Source organism: Bactrocera tryoni, chromosome 2 (assembly GCF_016617805.1).
Source record: "Bactrocera tryoni isolate S06 chromosome 2, CSIRO_BtryS06_freeze2, whole genome shotgun sequence".
NCBI classification, from domain to species: domain Eukaryota; kingdom Metazoa; phylum Arthropoda; class Insecta; order Diptera; family Tephritidae; genus Bactrocera; species Bactrocera tryoni.
The window spans coordinates 77,385,136-77,400,299 of record NC_052500.1 but is presented as its reverse complement, the minus strand read 5'-3'; the positions used below and the strand labels follow the sequence as shown (position 1 = coordinate 77,400,299).

The window sequence follows — 15,164 nt, the reverse complement described above, 5'->3', positions numbered from 1 at the left end:
CTCTTGAATTGATTAATTTATTTCTCTGCTAAAAAGTCCGCAATATTTTATTATAAATATAATTCCCATTACTGTTCTACATTTTGGTCTGCCAGTATTGCACATCTCATTTAGTACCTGCCAACTTGTCACTTGTGTCTACCAATCAATTCAACAATGGCTACTTAACCTTTATTTTTCCTTCTTTAGGCGCTTTTATTCTGTCATGTTTTTATTCATTTCATTCCCATCGGCCAAGAGTATAATACGAAATTATTTATAGCCCATTTTATTACTGTCCATTATAGACATTAATAGCAGTTTTGTGGCAACAAATAAAACATATTGTTCGGCTGACAAAGGTGTCTGCAGACATGTTGTTGGCAAACACTCATCTTGGCAGTCAAGTAGGCGTGCTTAATCAATCGATAACAATGACGCTTTTTTGGAGGAATATGTGTACTTACATTTTTATAAAAGAAAGACAAAAGTGTGACCGTGTTCAAGTTCTGTATATACTACATAGTAAGCCATGTCATACATATGTATTAGTAAATATTTGGAGATAATTTATTTTAATAGTTGACTTATAAATATTTCCAATACATTATAAATATACTGGTTATTTAAACTGTGCGCTCAAACCGATTCAAAATTTTTCATTAAATTTTTCTAAAATCGGTGCTTTATTTTTTTTTCGTGTGAAATTTGATCTCAATTAGCATGTGTGTGTGTAACTACCAAAGCGGTTTGTAGGTCGTATGGCCGGTTGCGCTGTTCCACTTCCAGCAGGCAACTGCTTTTGGCTGCAACTCTTTTCTCGATCTGGTTTGCAAATCTCGTAACCATAGATGTGAATTACGGCCGCAACGCATAGTACGCTCGGTCTTCCTCTATTTTTGAGGTAGCCCAAGCTAACATTTCTTCCTACTCCTTTGTCCGGTGGGACTTCCAATTAAGTCTTTCATTTACGTTGCTTCTGCCTCCTTAAAGGTTTTGTGCTAAGCCTAGTTTTTGTCGCCGACAAGACATCCCCCGTAAGGTATCGTAAATCTTCTTTTTCCGTACGCTTTCAACGATATGTAAACCTAAGCCTTCAAAGACTGTACCGACATAAAACCTTTGGCATCTCCGGAGAGTGTACGGAAGCTTCTTCTACCGTAGTGTTGACGTTTTAAACGATATCGAGGTTTGAGCCTATATGGACTATAGGACCGGTACGTTGCAAAGCGGCTTAGCCAGTAGCAGTACAATCGCCGGTCACGCAGCAAGTGAACTCGCTGTGCTCATAAGCGCTTGGGCCGATATCCAAGTCCGCTTTTCCTCTTGAGGGAACCTCTATGCTTAGTGTTTCATACCTACCGCCAGGTATCTCAATAGCAATGACAGAACATTCCCTACTTGAGAGGCGTTAGCAAAGGATTTTAGCAAGAAGAGGAAGATAGATATTTATATCTGTCTTAGCTGGATGTCGTCTGCTCGCATAACCAAGAACTGCTACTAGAAACAGATGCGAAGCCGTGACATTGGCAGCAGCAACGTTCTTTACACAGTCAGCATCCGCGAGGGGGATATAGCCTAGAGATTTGTAGACTTACAAATCGATTGTAATGAACGCTGGACACGGTGAGTATATTTCAGCGCACAACAAGAAGCAGGAGCAGCAAAATGTTTTTTAAACTCTTTTGGCGCATATTTTTAGTTGTGTATATATATTACTTATAAGCTCGATTTTGTTTCAACTAAATTTCATATATAATAATCTTCTAGAAAGCAGAGAGTTCAGTAAGCCTATCGCCGTACATTAAATCTTAATATTCCAGACAAAATTTCGGCAGATACTTTTTATAATAATTTTTTCGGAGTTGGTCTTTTTGTTAGCTGTTACTTGATTAATACTAAATGTGGCTTGCCATTTTATAATGAACATACATACTTCGAAACATGTGGGGTGAATGGTCTCAAAGCGAGATGACCACCGATCCCACTTTTCACTCGAAATTTTCGTTTTTTGATGAGGCTCATTTTTGGTTGAATGGGCACGCTGATATACAAAATTGTCGTATTAAGAGTAATGAAAAACCAACAGCCATTGGTAAGCCAATGGAAAAATTAGAGCATGTCGATGTAGACGATTTTTTATTTCAAAATGATGGCGCTATATGCCGTGCAGCAAACGAAACACATAACTGAAGGAAACTTCAATTCGCTCGGCTTAAACCGCTTAAGTGGTGTCTATGCCAGTAAATAAGAAGACATTTTTGGTCAGTGCAATATCAGCTGTCCTGAGCCAAGGGCGTTGGTACCACGATCGTGCGAGTTAACAACGCTGGACTATGTTTTGTGGATGAAGTGAAGTCGGCTGTCTGCACAGATAAGCTCAGGACGATTGACGCCTTGGAAGAGAATATATGATGAATATGCTTTATAAAAAGTTTCACTTTTAAAATATTATTTTATAAAAGATATTGTAGTACCGTTAACAAGAAATATTTGCCTTAAAATATGCAAAAAAAGCTTTTGCTAAATGCTCAAAGTACAAAAAGGCTTTAACTAGTAATAAAATATTTTAATAGTTGTTATGTTAAAAAGTTAAGTAGAACATCTGCCAGCTTTTGTTAAAATTTACATAAATTCTTTACTCCAATCTTAAGTACTGCAGTCTCAACTAAAACCAGCTGCCAACATTATACCATTGAAGCCATACGCTCAATTAAGAAACGCGCTACGAAAATTTATAGTTTAACTAGACAGCATTTTAGTTATGGCCACTAACACACTCTTAAGCTTCCGAGCAGCTGCTTATCAGCGTTAGCGCTGTGCTTTACTTAAGTCTGCTGTGCTGAGCCAGTTTGCGGAAGCTGCAAGTTGCTTAAATTTTAAATAATTGCACTTGAATGGCTTGCGAACGCTCGGCAATTAGTTATGTAATATTTACGGTTGAAAGTTCCGTAAAACCAACTTGTACGACTTCGCATTGCGCACTAATTGACCGAGATGGATGTGGGTGTAAAAACGGCAGCTGGAAATTAAGCGTACTTTTGCAAGTAATTAATTGAGTTTTTGCTGCGTATTATTGCATATTTTATTGTGCCAACAGCTGCCGTTTTACATTTGTCGCTTATGAAGATTAAGTGCTAATAAATTACTGCATTAGCGCCTAATGCTATCCAACGACGTTTTATATGTGCTTTAAGCGCTATGGTTGATTGCAAAAAGTGTGTGTTGTTGTTGAGTAAAGTGTTTTTGGCGATAGATAAAATTTATTTCAAAATGTAATTTGAAGCGGATTCAACTCAGTCTCGATATTTATTGCAATTTAATGGCTTTTAAAGTGTTATGGGAAATTGAGATATATTATATTCAAATATTGGAAAATATTAAGGGTTATAAATAAACGTATTTCAGTCAGATATATTTATTATATGGATACTATTTGTTATTACTAGATCGCCAATATATGTATACTTTTGATAACTCAAATGTAGGATAGGGCGGTTTCAGGTTGTTTGGTAAAAATTTGGCTAGAATTGTATTATTTTAACTGTTGCAATATATTGAATAAATTCTCAAATTATTTCCTTATTTGCACTCATTATTAGAATCTCGAAATAAAATCCAGGACTTATCCAAGTGTTGTACGATGAAATTTTAAGATTAGCACATTATTGGTAATGTAAACTTGAATCACTGCGTCGCAGAGGTTATTCGTAGTCGCCATTCAAAGATTGTTGGTTAGAGTTAGCACCAAGCTACTTAATCATCAGACTTGTTCGGGTCGGATAACTATAGAAATCGCTCACATCGGAGTGGAAATGATCCAACACATTCCATCGGCATCTTGTGTTCTAGCACTCAATTAATTGACCTCGCGTGGGCTTAACAGGAAATCCGGGTTGCGGAACTTTAACTCGCTGAACTTAACCTACCTCCAACTCAAGACTCTTCCAAATAACCACTGGTTAAATATTACGTTATGGGAGAAACAGGACATTTAAGTCTGCTGTATAGTATGGACTGATGGACGCCTTATCTATTGAAAAAGTCTCAGTTTTGTCATTATAATTGCTGACCCTTCGCTAACAGCTTTTCATTTATCAGCCGACTGATACATAAGTGTCGTTAAATTATCGATAGTAAAACTGTAAAGTTAGCTTCTAAAGCATCTATGTCCACTAAGTATTTGGGTCAGATAAAAATCTAGGTTCCCATGTCGTCTGTCGATCCACGAGCGAATGTTTAGTATAAATCTGTGGGTTTAGCGCCCTTTGGATGAGGATTACCACCGCTGCTGCCTCATTTTTATGCTCTTGTGCCTCTCCTCAGTTTTTGCAGATACTATTTTAGACGCCGATAGCTGATATAATCGCTCGAGTTCATCTGCCTGGATGACAATGGGTGACATACTGGCTAGTACTTCAGCAGCATCGGATGATTTAGATCGGAAAGCACTTATTACTCGAACTGTGGAAAGCCTATCCACTGCAGTTAACGGAACTCCTTACTCTCGCTATTAAAAATCGCCTCCACTGGTCATCATTCTCTATAGAGCATTATAAATTTTATTTGCTTTACCGGAAGTATACGCTAGGTGTTCATTAAATTTTAATTTGAAATCCAATATTACTCTCAGATACTGTGAAATAATCTCGCACTCCCTTATGGTAAGCTCTATTCGTTCTTCTACCTTTCTGGTGCTTATGAGTAAAACTTCTAGTTTATGCTCCGCCAGTTTCAGACTCACAGAAGAGAACCATTTGCGAAGACCATTTAAGCATTCATTGCATTTATTTCTTAGGTCGAATTCTCAGCATCTCGTCAAACATGCGGTTTCATAATAGTGGGCCGTGGGATACTCCACTCGAGATAGAGTAGTTCTTGGTGCCTTCTACCGTATCAAAAATCAGCCTTCTTCTAAAATAACTCATTATAATGCTTATGAGGCTGTGCGTCTGCAAGATTCTTTTGATTTAGAGTAGCACGCAAGAGATCTACTGAAGTATTTCTCCTTCGCGTGAATTAAAGCCAAAAATCGTATCGGACGCAAGTTGACAAAGTTGTATGGGGGAAGGTGAAATGGAAACATCCAGACACTTTTTTCCAGATTTTGTAAGACTGACGTTGAAATACCTCCGCATATCATATCTTCGGCGAAGGACAAATATACGGATGTATTAATCACCTCAATAAATGTGCCTCAAAACGCTTTGTTGATTTTTTGTTTTGTTCAATACTAAAGGGGTAGCATTGGCGATCTTGCCTACCCAATGTGATCCATATTCGGATCGACCTCTTAATATAAACATACCTGATCAAAGTTAGAAGACGTTAGGCCAGTCAAAAGCCCCCTAAAAATACCTCATATTGACAATTTATTCTGGGAATAAAATTGTGAAATAAACAAGTTTGCCATACAAGAACTTGAGTTTGATCGGTCCATTTGCAAGACAGCTTGCTATAGTGGTCCGATAATAGCGATTCTGCCGAATAAGCAGATATCTGAGGAAGAAAAGGACAGATGCAAAATTTTAAACCGATATTTCAAAAATCAGGAACTCACGTATGTACAAATGGGCGGAAAGTTGAACGTGATTGAAACGGCTCAGCTCATTAGGTTAATCATTAACATATATGTACAGTACTTTGTATGGTCTACCACGCTTCTTGTTTAGAAATCTATCAAGTTAAAATGTTTTCATAATACTGAAAGTTGCTCAAATCAAAAAAAGGACGACTTGGAAAATCGTAAGCAGAAACTCTTTAAGTATACTCAATATCGCTATTATTTCATTTGCTTTCTTTTCTTCCATTGAAAACATAAATATTAGTGTGCTCTAGCAATAATCGTTTATATTCCAAAAGGAAGTAGTAGGAAAAGAATTTTGAATGAAATTTAGAAAACTTAAAAGGTGATTATTGGGAAATCCTCAAGATGGCGCAAGGGATAAAAAATTTGAGAATTAAGTTTGCAGCTTTAAGCGGTATATGTATAGCCGAGTATACGGCTTGCAAATCAAATTAGTCTGAGAGCTTTCATCGACTATCACAACATTTTCAGTAAAAAAGTTATATAAACACTTTATAGTGGGTTGGCAATTATATGCGTCAGCAGTGACGTAAATTGTAAAAAAATTCATGAAATCATTGAATTGCGTGTGAGAAATAAATTACGATTACAGAAAAAGTCAAAAACAAAAATCGATGATGAAGTAGGGCAATTGAATGCTTACAAAAATTTTGTGTTTTTTAGGTTTTTTTTGTTTAGATATTTTATTTAGGTATTTTTCTAGCTATTTTTCTAAGTATTTTTTTAGGTATAGATGAAAAGGACAAGTGAAAGCAACGAAGAAACGGGACTGATGAAAATTGCTACCAGCGCTAGCGAGTACCCACATGTGTTGTGCTGATGGGGGTGTACAGCGAAAACGAGTGCCAAAAATATAAATGTATATGGCAAAAAAATGAAGACAGACCAAAATAAGTAAGGTGAAACAAAATTCCAACTACAAGTCTTTTTTTGTCTCACAAAACGTTGGGCAAATCAAAAGTAAGAAAGCGAAGAAGCAAAAAGCCAAATGTGGCAACTGCCGTGGAGCACTAGACCGTCGGCCTGCAGCAGGTTGTAATTTGAGTAGCTGAAAGTGGGCAATAAAACGGCAGAAGAATAAAGAAATTGCTGTCTATAGCCCGAAGAAAAGTGCAAAATGCCATAGCGAGCAAGTGGTTGGACGGGCAATTTAATTGGAAGGGCAGTGGGTCAAGCGCTATAAGAACTCTAGGCAGCGGGTATGAAAAAACGATAAGTTTGAGTGCAAGCGATAATTAAAGATGTGGAATTTACAAAGAATTAGTGGTGAAGCAGCAAAAAGTAAGTAGTAGAAAATAGTTTTACGAAAGACAACGGAAGCGAAAATATGGAAGAAAAAAATATAAAAAATGCCTTAATGAAATTCGATAGCGTGCGGCACAAGAAGAAAACCGCGTCATATTAAATGGCAGCTGGCAAGAAAACTAAAAGTAATAATAATAAAAATAACAGAAGTATCAACAACACTTAGTTGTATTAAAAGTGAGGCGAAGCAAGTTGACGGTGGCAGCATGTCAAACGGAAATTTGTGGCAACACGAAAGCCAAGTGTTGAAGAAAGACACAGAATGCTGAAGATTGACGCAGCGCAGCAAGCATAAAGCAAAAACAAAAATTTATTAATAAAAATCAGCTTTAAAAATACTATAACTTGCTTTGTGGCTTACTTCTTTCAACGCTGCTGCCTCCACTCACCCATATTTGTATGCAACAAATTTTTGCACGCGCAACGCTTGATAAAGTAGTAAGTATTCTGTGGCATGCTAGACATGCAAAGTTAGCAAGCGGATGTTTTTGCGCCTTTGCTTTGGCATCAACAATTTTGCGCCACATACAAACTACACTCTGCACGGGGCAACGGGGCGTATACGTAATAGAGCAATTTGGGCATTTTGTTGGTCGTTCGCTTACAAATTGTAGGTTTACCCTTTTCCGGTTGCCAGTTGGCCTAATGGCTGTAGATTTGCGTGTCTATTTTTTAGTGTGATTCGCCTTTTTTTAAATATTTCTTTTTTTCTTTTTAATTTTGCAAAGTGCATGATTTAGCGTTGGACTGCATTTATTTTGCTGCCGTCTGCTGAAGGGGGCTAAAGTGTTTGGCAGTTATTTGCAGCCCAACAAAATTAATAGCGGGTTTCAGTTTGCTTTATTGGGTTATACGGACGTCTATCAAAAATAAAGAAAGATACGTTAGGTTTAGTCTGTTGAAGCTAAACTAAGCGCATGATTGAGGTTTGTATGAAAGAGAGTGTGAAATCGTAAGTGTTATTAAATTTTTTATAGACTTACTAAGAGCTGTATGGAATTTGGTTCAAATGAATGAACATTTTTAATAAAAAATGTTTAAAAAATGTTAAATACGTTTGTTGAGAATTCAGATTTAAGAATTATTTAGTCCTCACTAAAATATTTTTATATACATATGTACATATATGTACTTATATCTAAATTTCTTATCGAATCTTGCTTCATTATACTAAAAAAATTTTCATTTAATATATTGATTACATTAGTGGGAAATCTTTCTCTAAATTTTGTCTGGATTTATATACCTTAAACTGCTATATGCTCTCTCTCTCTGGTCTTTTAATGAAAAAAGTTTTAAATACTTCCAGCTATATAAGCTTTAATTCCTTTTACAGCTGCTTTTCTTATAACCACTCCATGTATAACTAAATCTGAAAATGTAAGCGGCCAAGGGTTTGCATTCAACCGAATAAATTGTATTAGTTCTTCCTAGAAAAGTTATTTGCTCATTTCAAGTCGCCGAAGGTCGTAGGTAAGCCTGTCGAGAAGTTTCATCCTCAGTCTTGAAAAAACCGGACAATGTTGTATAAACTGTACGGACCTCACCTCACCATTCTCCATACAAATTTCATCACTTGTTTCCGACAAGATTTTAGTCTGCGTATATTGAACATTGTCCTATAAGACCTCCTACAACTGCGGAAAGGTGAATTTTGCTAAGGGCAAGTAGTTCAGTAGAGCTCCTGCATTATACTCTAGGCCTAAAGAATATAGCAGTCACACAGAAGAGAGTCGTGGACAAACGCTTGCCTAGCGAACGAGATGTCTTTATTTTCAGTACTCCAATGCAAGATGAAAATGAAGTCCTAACTCGTTCTCATTCCTATGTGAACAGGGACGAGATTTCTTCTTGCTAGCTTTGCCGTAATCAGCGATTCCATAATAACTAGGCTGCCAAACGAGCCTAATGATGAAGCCACTTAATGATATTTCCAGTGACGACAAACTCTCTTTGTCGAGCTTTGAGAGCACAGTTAGCGAGCTCAATACTTGTATTGCCGTTCTGCTGTAGGAGTGAGTGCTACTCTCTCTCAAAGATGCTGCACATCGTAGCAGTACGTCCACAGCTATCTTATGTTAATAGCAGTTACTTTTCCCTGAATAAAACTAAGTTGGTACGGTAGCCTAAAGCAAAGAATGGTGGAGAGCTTTTATTGAAAACTGTTCTTGCAAACTTCCTTTTCGGTTTCAACCCTTCCGTAAAAAAGGTTACTGCCGCTTCTCTCATTTTGAGTAGAGAGAACGCCAACACGAGTAGTGCCTGTGCTGTAGTGGTTCAAGTTTAGAGTAGCAGGTCCAAGTGCTTTTTGACATCCTGGTTTGACTATTTGAGGTGAGAGTTGACTATCCAAAAAATTTTGCAGAGACTGGAGCAAGTAATAGTCTGAAGGGGCCAAGTCTGGATAATATGATGGGTGTGGTAGAACATTTCATTCAAGTTCCAAAAGCTTTTGGCGAGTCATTAAACTTGAATGAGCTTTAGCATTATCTTGGTGGAATGTTGGTTTCTATTCCATTCTAGCCGCTACTATTTGAGTCTATCACTCAAATTGTCAAGCTGATCACAATACACTTAATCGAGGTATTGTTGGGCAAAAGCTCAAAAAAATGTTCTTTTGAAATGCCACCAAACAGACAAGATAGGCTGTCTATAGGCCTTCAAAATGGTTTGGGCTGGTTCATATTTTTTAGAGCATCATCTCTTTTGCTTAACACTCTTGTAAGTAACCCACTTTTCGTCGCAAATAAGAGTGCGCTTTAAAAAATGGACAACTTCTTTGACTCTTGATAAAAAATTGCAGTAGTTAATGCGACGAAGCAAATTTCGTTCTGGGAGAACATGAGATATATATGTATATGTCAAGCATAGAAATTAAGCCTTTTCATGTGCTTAAGAATATTGGCATTAGACAAATGAGTAATCTCTCGAGTTATTATTCCACGATTTGCATCGACCAACGACTTTCTTTTATTCACATCAGCTTCAAGATAACTTCCAGGACGTGGTGCATCCTCAGGTTCGAAATTGCCGGAACGAAATTTTGCTAATAAAGTTTGGCATTGATTCAGTCAACATATTTTCTCTGCATTTTTACTTTTGTTATAGAAAAAGAGTAATATTTTGCCTTGAAAGATGTTTCTGTTGCATCTTCAATAAGACGCCAAACAAAAATTATTCCAAAAAATTTAAGAAATTTGTTTACAAAGAAGCTTTATTATATCAGCTGTTCAAGTATGAAGTTGCCAAGGAAAAAATTCAAATTGTTGTATTCAAACGAAATTACTTAGTCGCTCAATCGTTCGCCATACATCCAAGATCCCGATGAGTGCCACTTTTGAACACATTCAAGCTTTTTAGCGGAAGTGTTAAAATGTTTTCTATACAAGAGTTTCACTTCTTTTTCAACTTGTATTACAACTGTATGGGTCGATATCGGTGGTTTCGACATACATACGTCGGTTGCCTTTTATATTTCGGGATTAGAGATAAAAAAAAATTTAATTACCAAAAATTGCTTCACTGTTTTTCAAATTATTCTCCAGTCAGATCTATACACTTTTGCAAGCGTTTGTCGCCTGATTGATGTTTCTCCAAAATATGTGCAAAGCATCAATCGCCTTTTCAGGTGTCGAAAAATGATGATCTATTAATTTCTTTGTTTTTAAATAAAAAGCTAAAACTGAATTAAGTTCATCGATGTACTGTTGCTGATTTAAGGGGTTACATAGACTTGTGTGGGTTGGAAAAATCGAAATTGTTTTATTCCATTTTCTTAAAGTACATCCTTTGAGGATTAGTTCATTCAAATTTTATAGAGATCTGAGCACTAGAGCTAAAGTTACAGCTGTCAACAGCGAGCTTCCCCCATGTGCCTATTATTTCAAAATGTTGTTTTTTAAAAAGTACCGTTGCGGTAAGCAAGGTTTCTCAAGAACCATATGACCTATCGATGTAATTTTTTCCTGGCTACTTAAAAACTACAATATCTCATACTTGAATGAAGGATTTCTTATTTGAAATCTTATTTGAAAAAAGAGTTTTTTTGGGAATAAAAAACTGAGTTTTTAGACCCACAAAAATCGACCTTTTCAGTAAAATCAACACCATTTACGTAAAAATGTTGATTTCGCCAAATTCTTCATTCAAGTACGACGTTATTTGATTGCAGATGAACCAGCACCTACTTATTATGCTCACTACAAGGCGTGTAAGAAAAAAAATATATCGGCACAACAGCTGTAGTGCCAACAAATGGGCACATTTCTTACTGAATAGTTAAATTTATAGATGTTACATATATAAACGTATTAACAGTGTTCAATTATTTAATAAAAATCTTCCCTTTGCAGTGTATATAGCCCCTTAATCCACGTCGAAAGTTGTAAAAGATAATCGCGCGAAAATATTCGCGATTTAACTGCATTTTTTGGTCGAGCAGAATATTTGAAATTACTGTAAACAACACAAAATCAGAGTATTTATAAAAAAAATCGAGCTTAACAATATAGTTGGGAATTGTCAGATTGCAACACTAGGGTTGCCAAATTCCGAAGTAAAAACGATGCGATATATAAGTCGGTTGGTATGAGCAGTTTTTTTTGTAGAGAGAAGCACGTCTGTATAATTTCAGATCTAATTCTGATCATTTATATATATATTTTATAAGGTCTCGCCGATTTCTCCTAGGTGTTGACCCGTGATAAATTTAATATGCTACTCTGTTCAGTGTAAAGTTATGACCTTTCCATTGGTGGCATATTACTCGTGAGCAATACGCTGGTAGCTCTGTACTTAAATACAAGCGTCCTGCATCAATATAAGTATACATTTTGCTGTCAGCTTAATAAATTATGTCTAAGTTCTTTAATGTATGTCCTATTCTAATATTTATAGAGTATGTGTACATATGCATATGTACTTACATGTATATATATATGTCTGTATGTATGCGTCGCTTTATTAAAAATAATTTGCTGCCGCATACCATGTAATTTTGTAATTAAAATGTCTGCAAAAACGATTTTAATTTTTAATGTTTTCATATTATTACAGTGGCTACGAGAGCAACATAAACGCTACAACAACCGCACAACAACGACAGCAACAACAAATAGTAATATACATGCAAACAATGTAATAATGTCAACGCTTGCAGCAACAGCGCAAATGCCAGGAGTCGCCAAGTCAAAGACACTTGTGGGAAATGTGGCAAGCAATGCTACAACGACAACAACAACAACAGCAACGACAACGACAACGATAATAACAGAAAGGACAACAAGAGTTACGACAAAATTAAGCAATCAAGATAATCACAATGAGTATGTTGCTGCCAACGCCGCTGATGCGAAGTATTTAAGGCACGCAACGCTGGGAAATTTTAATCAACAAAACGAGCAGCGTCCTGCCAGGCTGGTGAGCTGCAACAGCAACAACAATTCACGCGGCACATGCAGCTGTTGCGGTGGAGAACAGCGCCAGCAGCAACAACACCAACAACAGTTGAGGCTAAGCACAGAGATGAACGATGTCAACAGCATGTGCGGCATAGCAGCAACAGCAACAACGCCGGCTGTAATGTTGCACGAAATGAATGATGTCAGCCGCTGCCAGCGCATTTTAAGTAACAATAATTCATGCTGCCGCGCTGATAACTACATTAAATGGAATTATGAGCGCCAGGCTTTAGAAAGTGATAATGAAAGCGCGCCACACACACGCTTGCATAAGCAGCCAGTGCGCTACCACACGCGGCGCGCCACCACTGTTTGCACAACGCCCAGAGTGGGCGCTTTATCGGCGCCGGAAATTTCAACACGCGTGTCAGCGTTACCCGCGGCGCTCGATAGCAGGCAGGCAAATGGTACAAAAACACGCACAATCGCGCAACAGCAGCACTTGGCCCTAACGGCAGCAGTACTTATCGCTGAGCCGGGTTTAAAGAGCGCATCCGGCTCAAAAAGCACGAACAGTTTGGGTGCTGCAAGTGACGCGCTTGCTGTGGAGGGTCGCGTGTGCAAACCCATAAAGTGCAACAAAAAGCGCCACCTTAATGCGCGCAGCGGCAAACATAGAAGAAAGCATTGCAAGCGCAAGCGGCGCTGCCACTCGCCGACCAACAGCGTCCGAACGGAAATGGCTGAAACAAAAGGCGCGGTGAAAACGCGCGCGACAAAAAGTCCAAAAGCTCTGAATTCGGGCGTATTGACGTCATTTCTTTTGAATTCAACTTTGCTGGCATTGAGCAATGCCACCGCTGCCACGGCGCTCTCTGCAGTGGCGGCAACACTCGGCGAAACTATTAATAGTTCCATGGGCACTGATGCGTCCCCATCAGCGCCCGCTGCCAACATGGTTGGGAGTGCGTATGAAAACGTCAGCGCTGCTAACGGTAATGGCAGTCACGGTGGCAGTCAAATAGTTTTCCCCAATGGCGGCACTAGTGATATTAGTTTTAATGACAGCGACAATTTGCTGGACGAAGATGATCGCGAATATATTTTCGACCGCACCGATGTGCGCATCATTTTTATAACGCTGTATACGCTAGTGTTTTGTTGTTGCTTTTTCGGTGAGTGTTACAATTATAGCTTTAGTTATAGTTATAGTTAGTGTTCAGTTAGTGGAAATTATAAACATTTAATTTTGTTCGATATAGTTTTTAATTTTAGGTGATTATAATTCGTTTAAATTTGTATGGTCAAAGTTAAGTTCACTAGTTTCTGCTGGCTCTTAAGTTATATTTTGATAAAGAAAATTTATATTTCTTACTTTTGGGCAAAGGTCAGCCTGTCCCGCATAACATCATCTATCTGAGCCTGAGGCTTGGTTCGAAGTGCAAGTGAATTCGGGTTTGAAGCTACTACAAAGAATAACAGAATATTTAAGACCTAAATGATGTTATATAAAGTTGGTCTTAGGAACCTTCTCAGCTATTTTAGTACTTTAAGGAAAAGCTATTCTGCATCCACATCTAAGTAAACACATGCGGAAATTTCTGAAGAACTCTTCTTGAACTCAAAGTGTACATAAGTTATTGATTTAAAAATCGAACTTTGGGCTTCTAAAGGTTATACTAACACTGAGAATGAAGTCAGAGTTGGAAACCTCATGATACGAGTTGGTGAAATTTGACCCTTTTCAAAATAAAAACTTCATTTCTTCTTCTTTACTGGCGCAGTTAGCGCTTACGCGGTTATAGCCGAGTTAACAACAGCACGCGGGTCGTTTCTTCTTTTTGCAATGTCGCGCCAATTGGAAATTCTTAGCGAAGCCAGCTCCTTCTCCAGCGCGCCTTCAAACGGATGTTCTTTGGCTACCTAGAGAATACCTCGGCTAACACCGGAAGTCGTGAGCTGCTTGAACCATTAGTAAAAGAATAGTTTCTGGCCACTCCCAAGTGAATGGTAATTAGGAAACTTTCCTCACTTGTGTGAACTTCTACACCTGACTCCATCCTCCATTCAAGGCCCTAGGTACCGAATATGTGGACACCAATATCTATAGTTGACTTTTGACCGAAAATATTGTGAGATATTTATCGAGCCATTACTCCCATGAGTACCCATATACCTATTTAATATAAAGATTTTCTTCTGTTGGAGTTATCTCAATGAAAATTAGAGAGTGCGTTTTATTCATAAGAGCGTATCTTTGTGCCTTAAATAGATTAATTGAGCGAAATCTTGACCAAACCCACATATAGCTAATATCAGCATTTTCGAACTTAATGAAACCCAGGCAGCATTTTTTTGGTATCAAACATGATAATAGTTAATAGATAAAATCGAGTCGACACTACTAGAACTTCAATATACTCGTACTACGTATGTATAATGATTTTCGTTTTTCTGACAAATCTCGTCACTATTAATGATTTGTTGAATATATCAGTCAGTGTATGAGTTATGTAGAGTATATGTATATAAAAAATTGCTTGGACTCCGATCCTCTGTTTGATGTTTTACATCTTAAGATATTTTCCTGTCTTTGATTCCTGCAAGTTGCAAGAGTATAAAATGTTCGGTTACACCCGAACTTAGCTCTTTCCTTCTTGTGGTATATGTAATTGGTAATGTATTTAACTATCAATTATTGCATATATAGTATGGATATGTGAGTATACGCAATAGGTCACTGCATGCAAATCTACCAACCATGCATTTAAATTACTCATATGAGAAGCTCTGCTATTTAACCGGAAATTATAGTTCATGACTATTAATTACAGTTTTTTTAAGATACTGTAAGAGATTACCATCTGACGACTAAACGGGCAGCACTTCGAGAA

The 15,164-nt window shown here is 37.5% G+C and overlaps 1 protein-coding gene across 1 annotated transcript in view; it reads left to right on the top strand.

The window, feature by feature from the left end:
- Window positions 1–15,164, top strand: part of LOC120769491 (trissin receptor) — a 225,170-nt gene that overhangs the window by 125,053 nt on the left and 84,953 nt on the right. Inside the window, exon 3 of the mRNA XM_040096520.1 lies at window positions 11,927–13,445. Within this exon, the coding sequence (XP_039952454.1) occupies window positions 12,014–13,445 (1,432 nt within the window). The 5' untranslated portion in view covers window positions 11,927–12,013. The remainder of the gene's footprint in view (window positions 1–11,926; window positions 13,446–15,164) is intronic.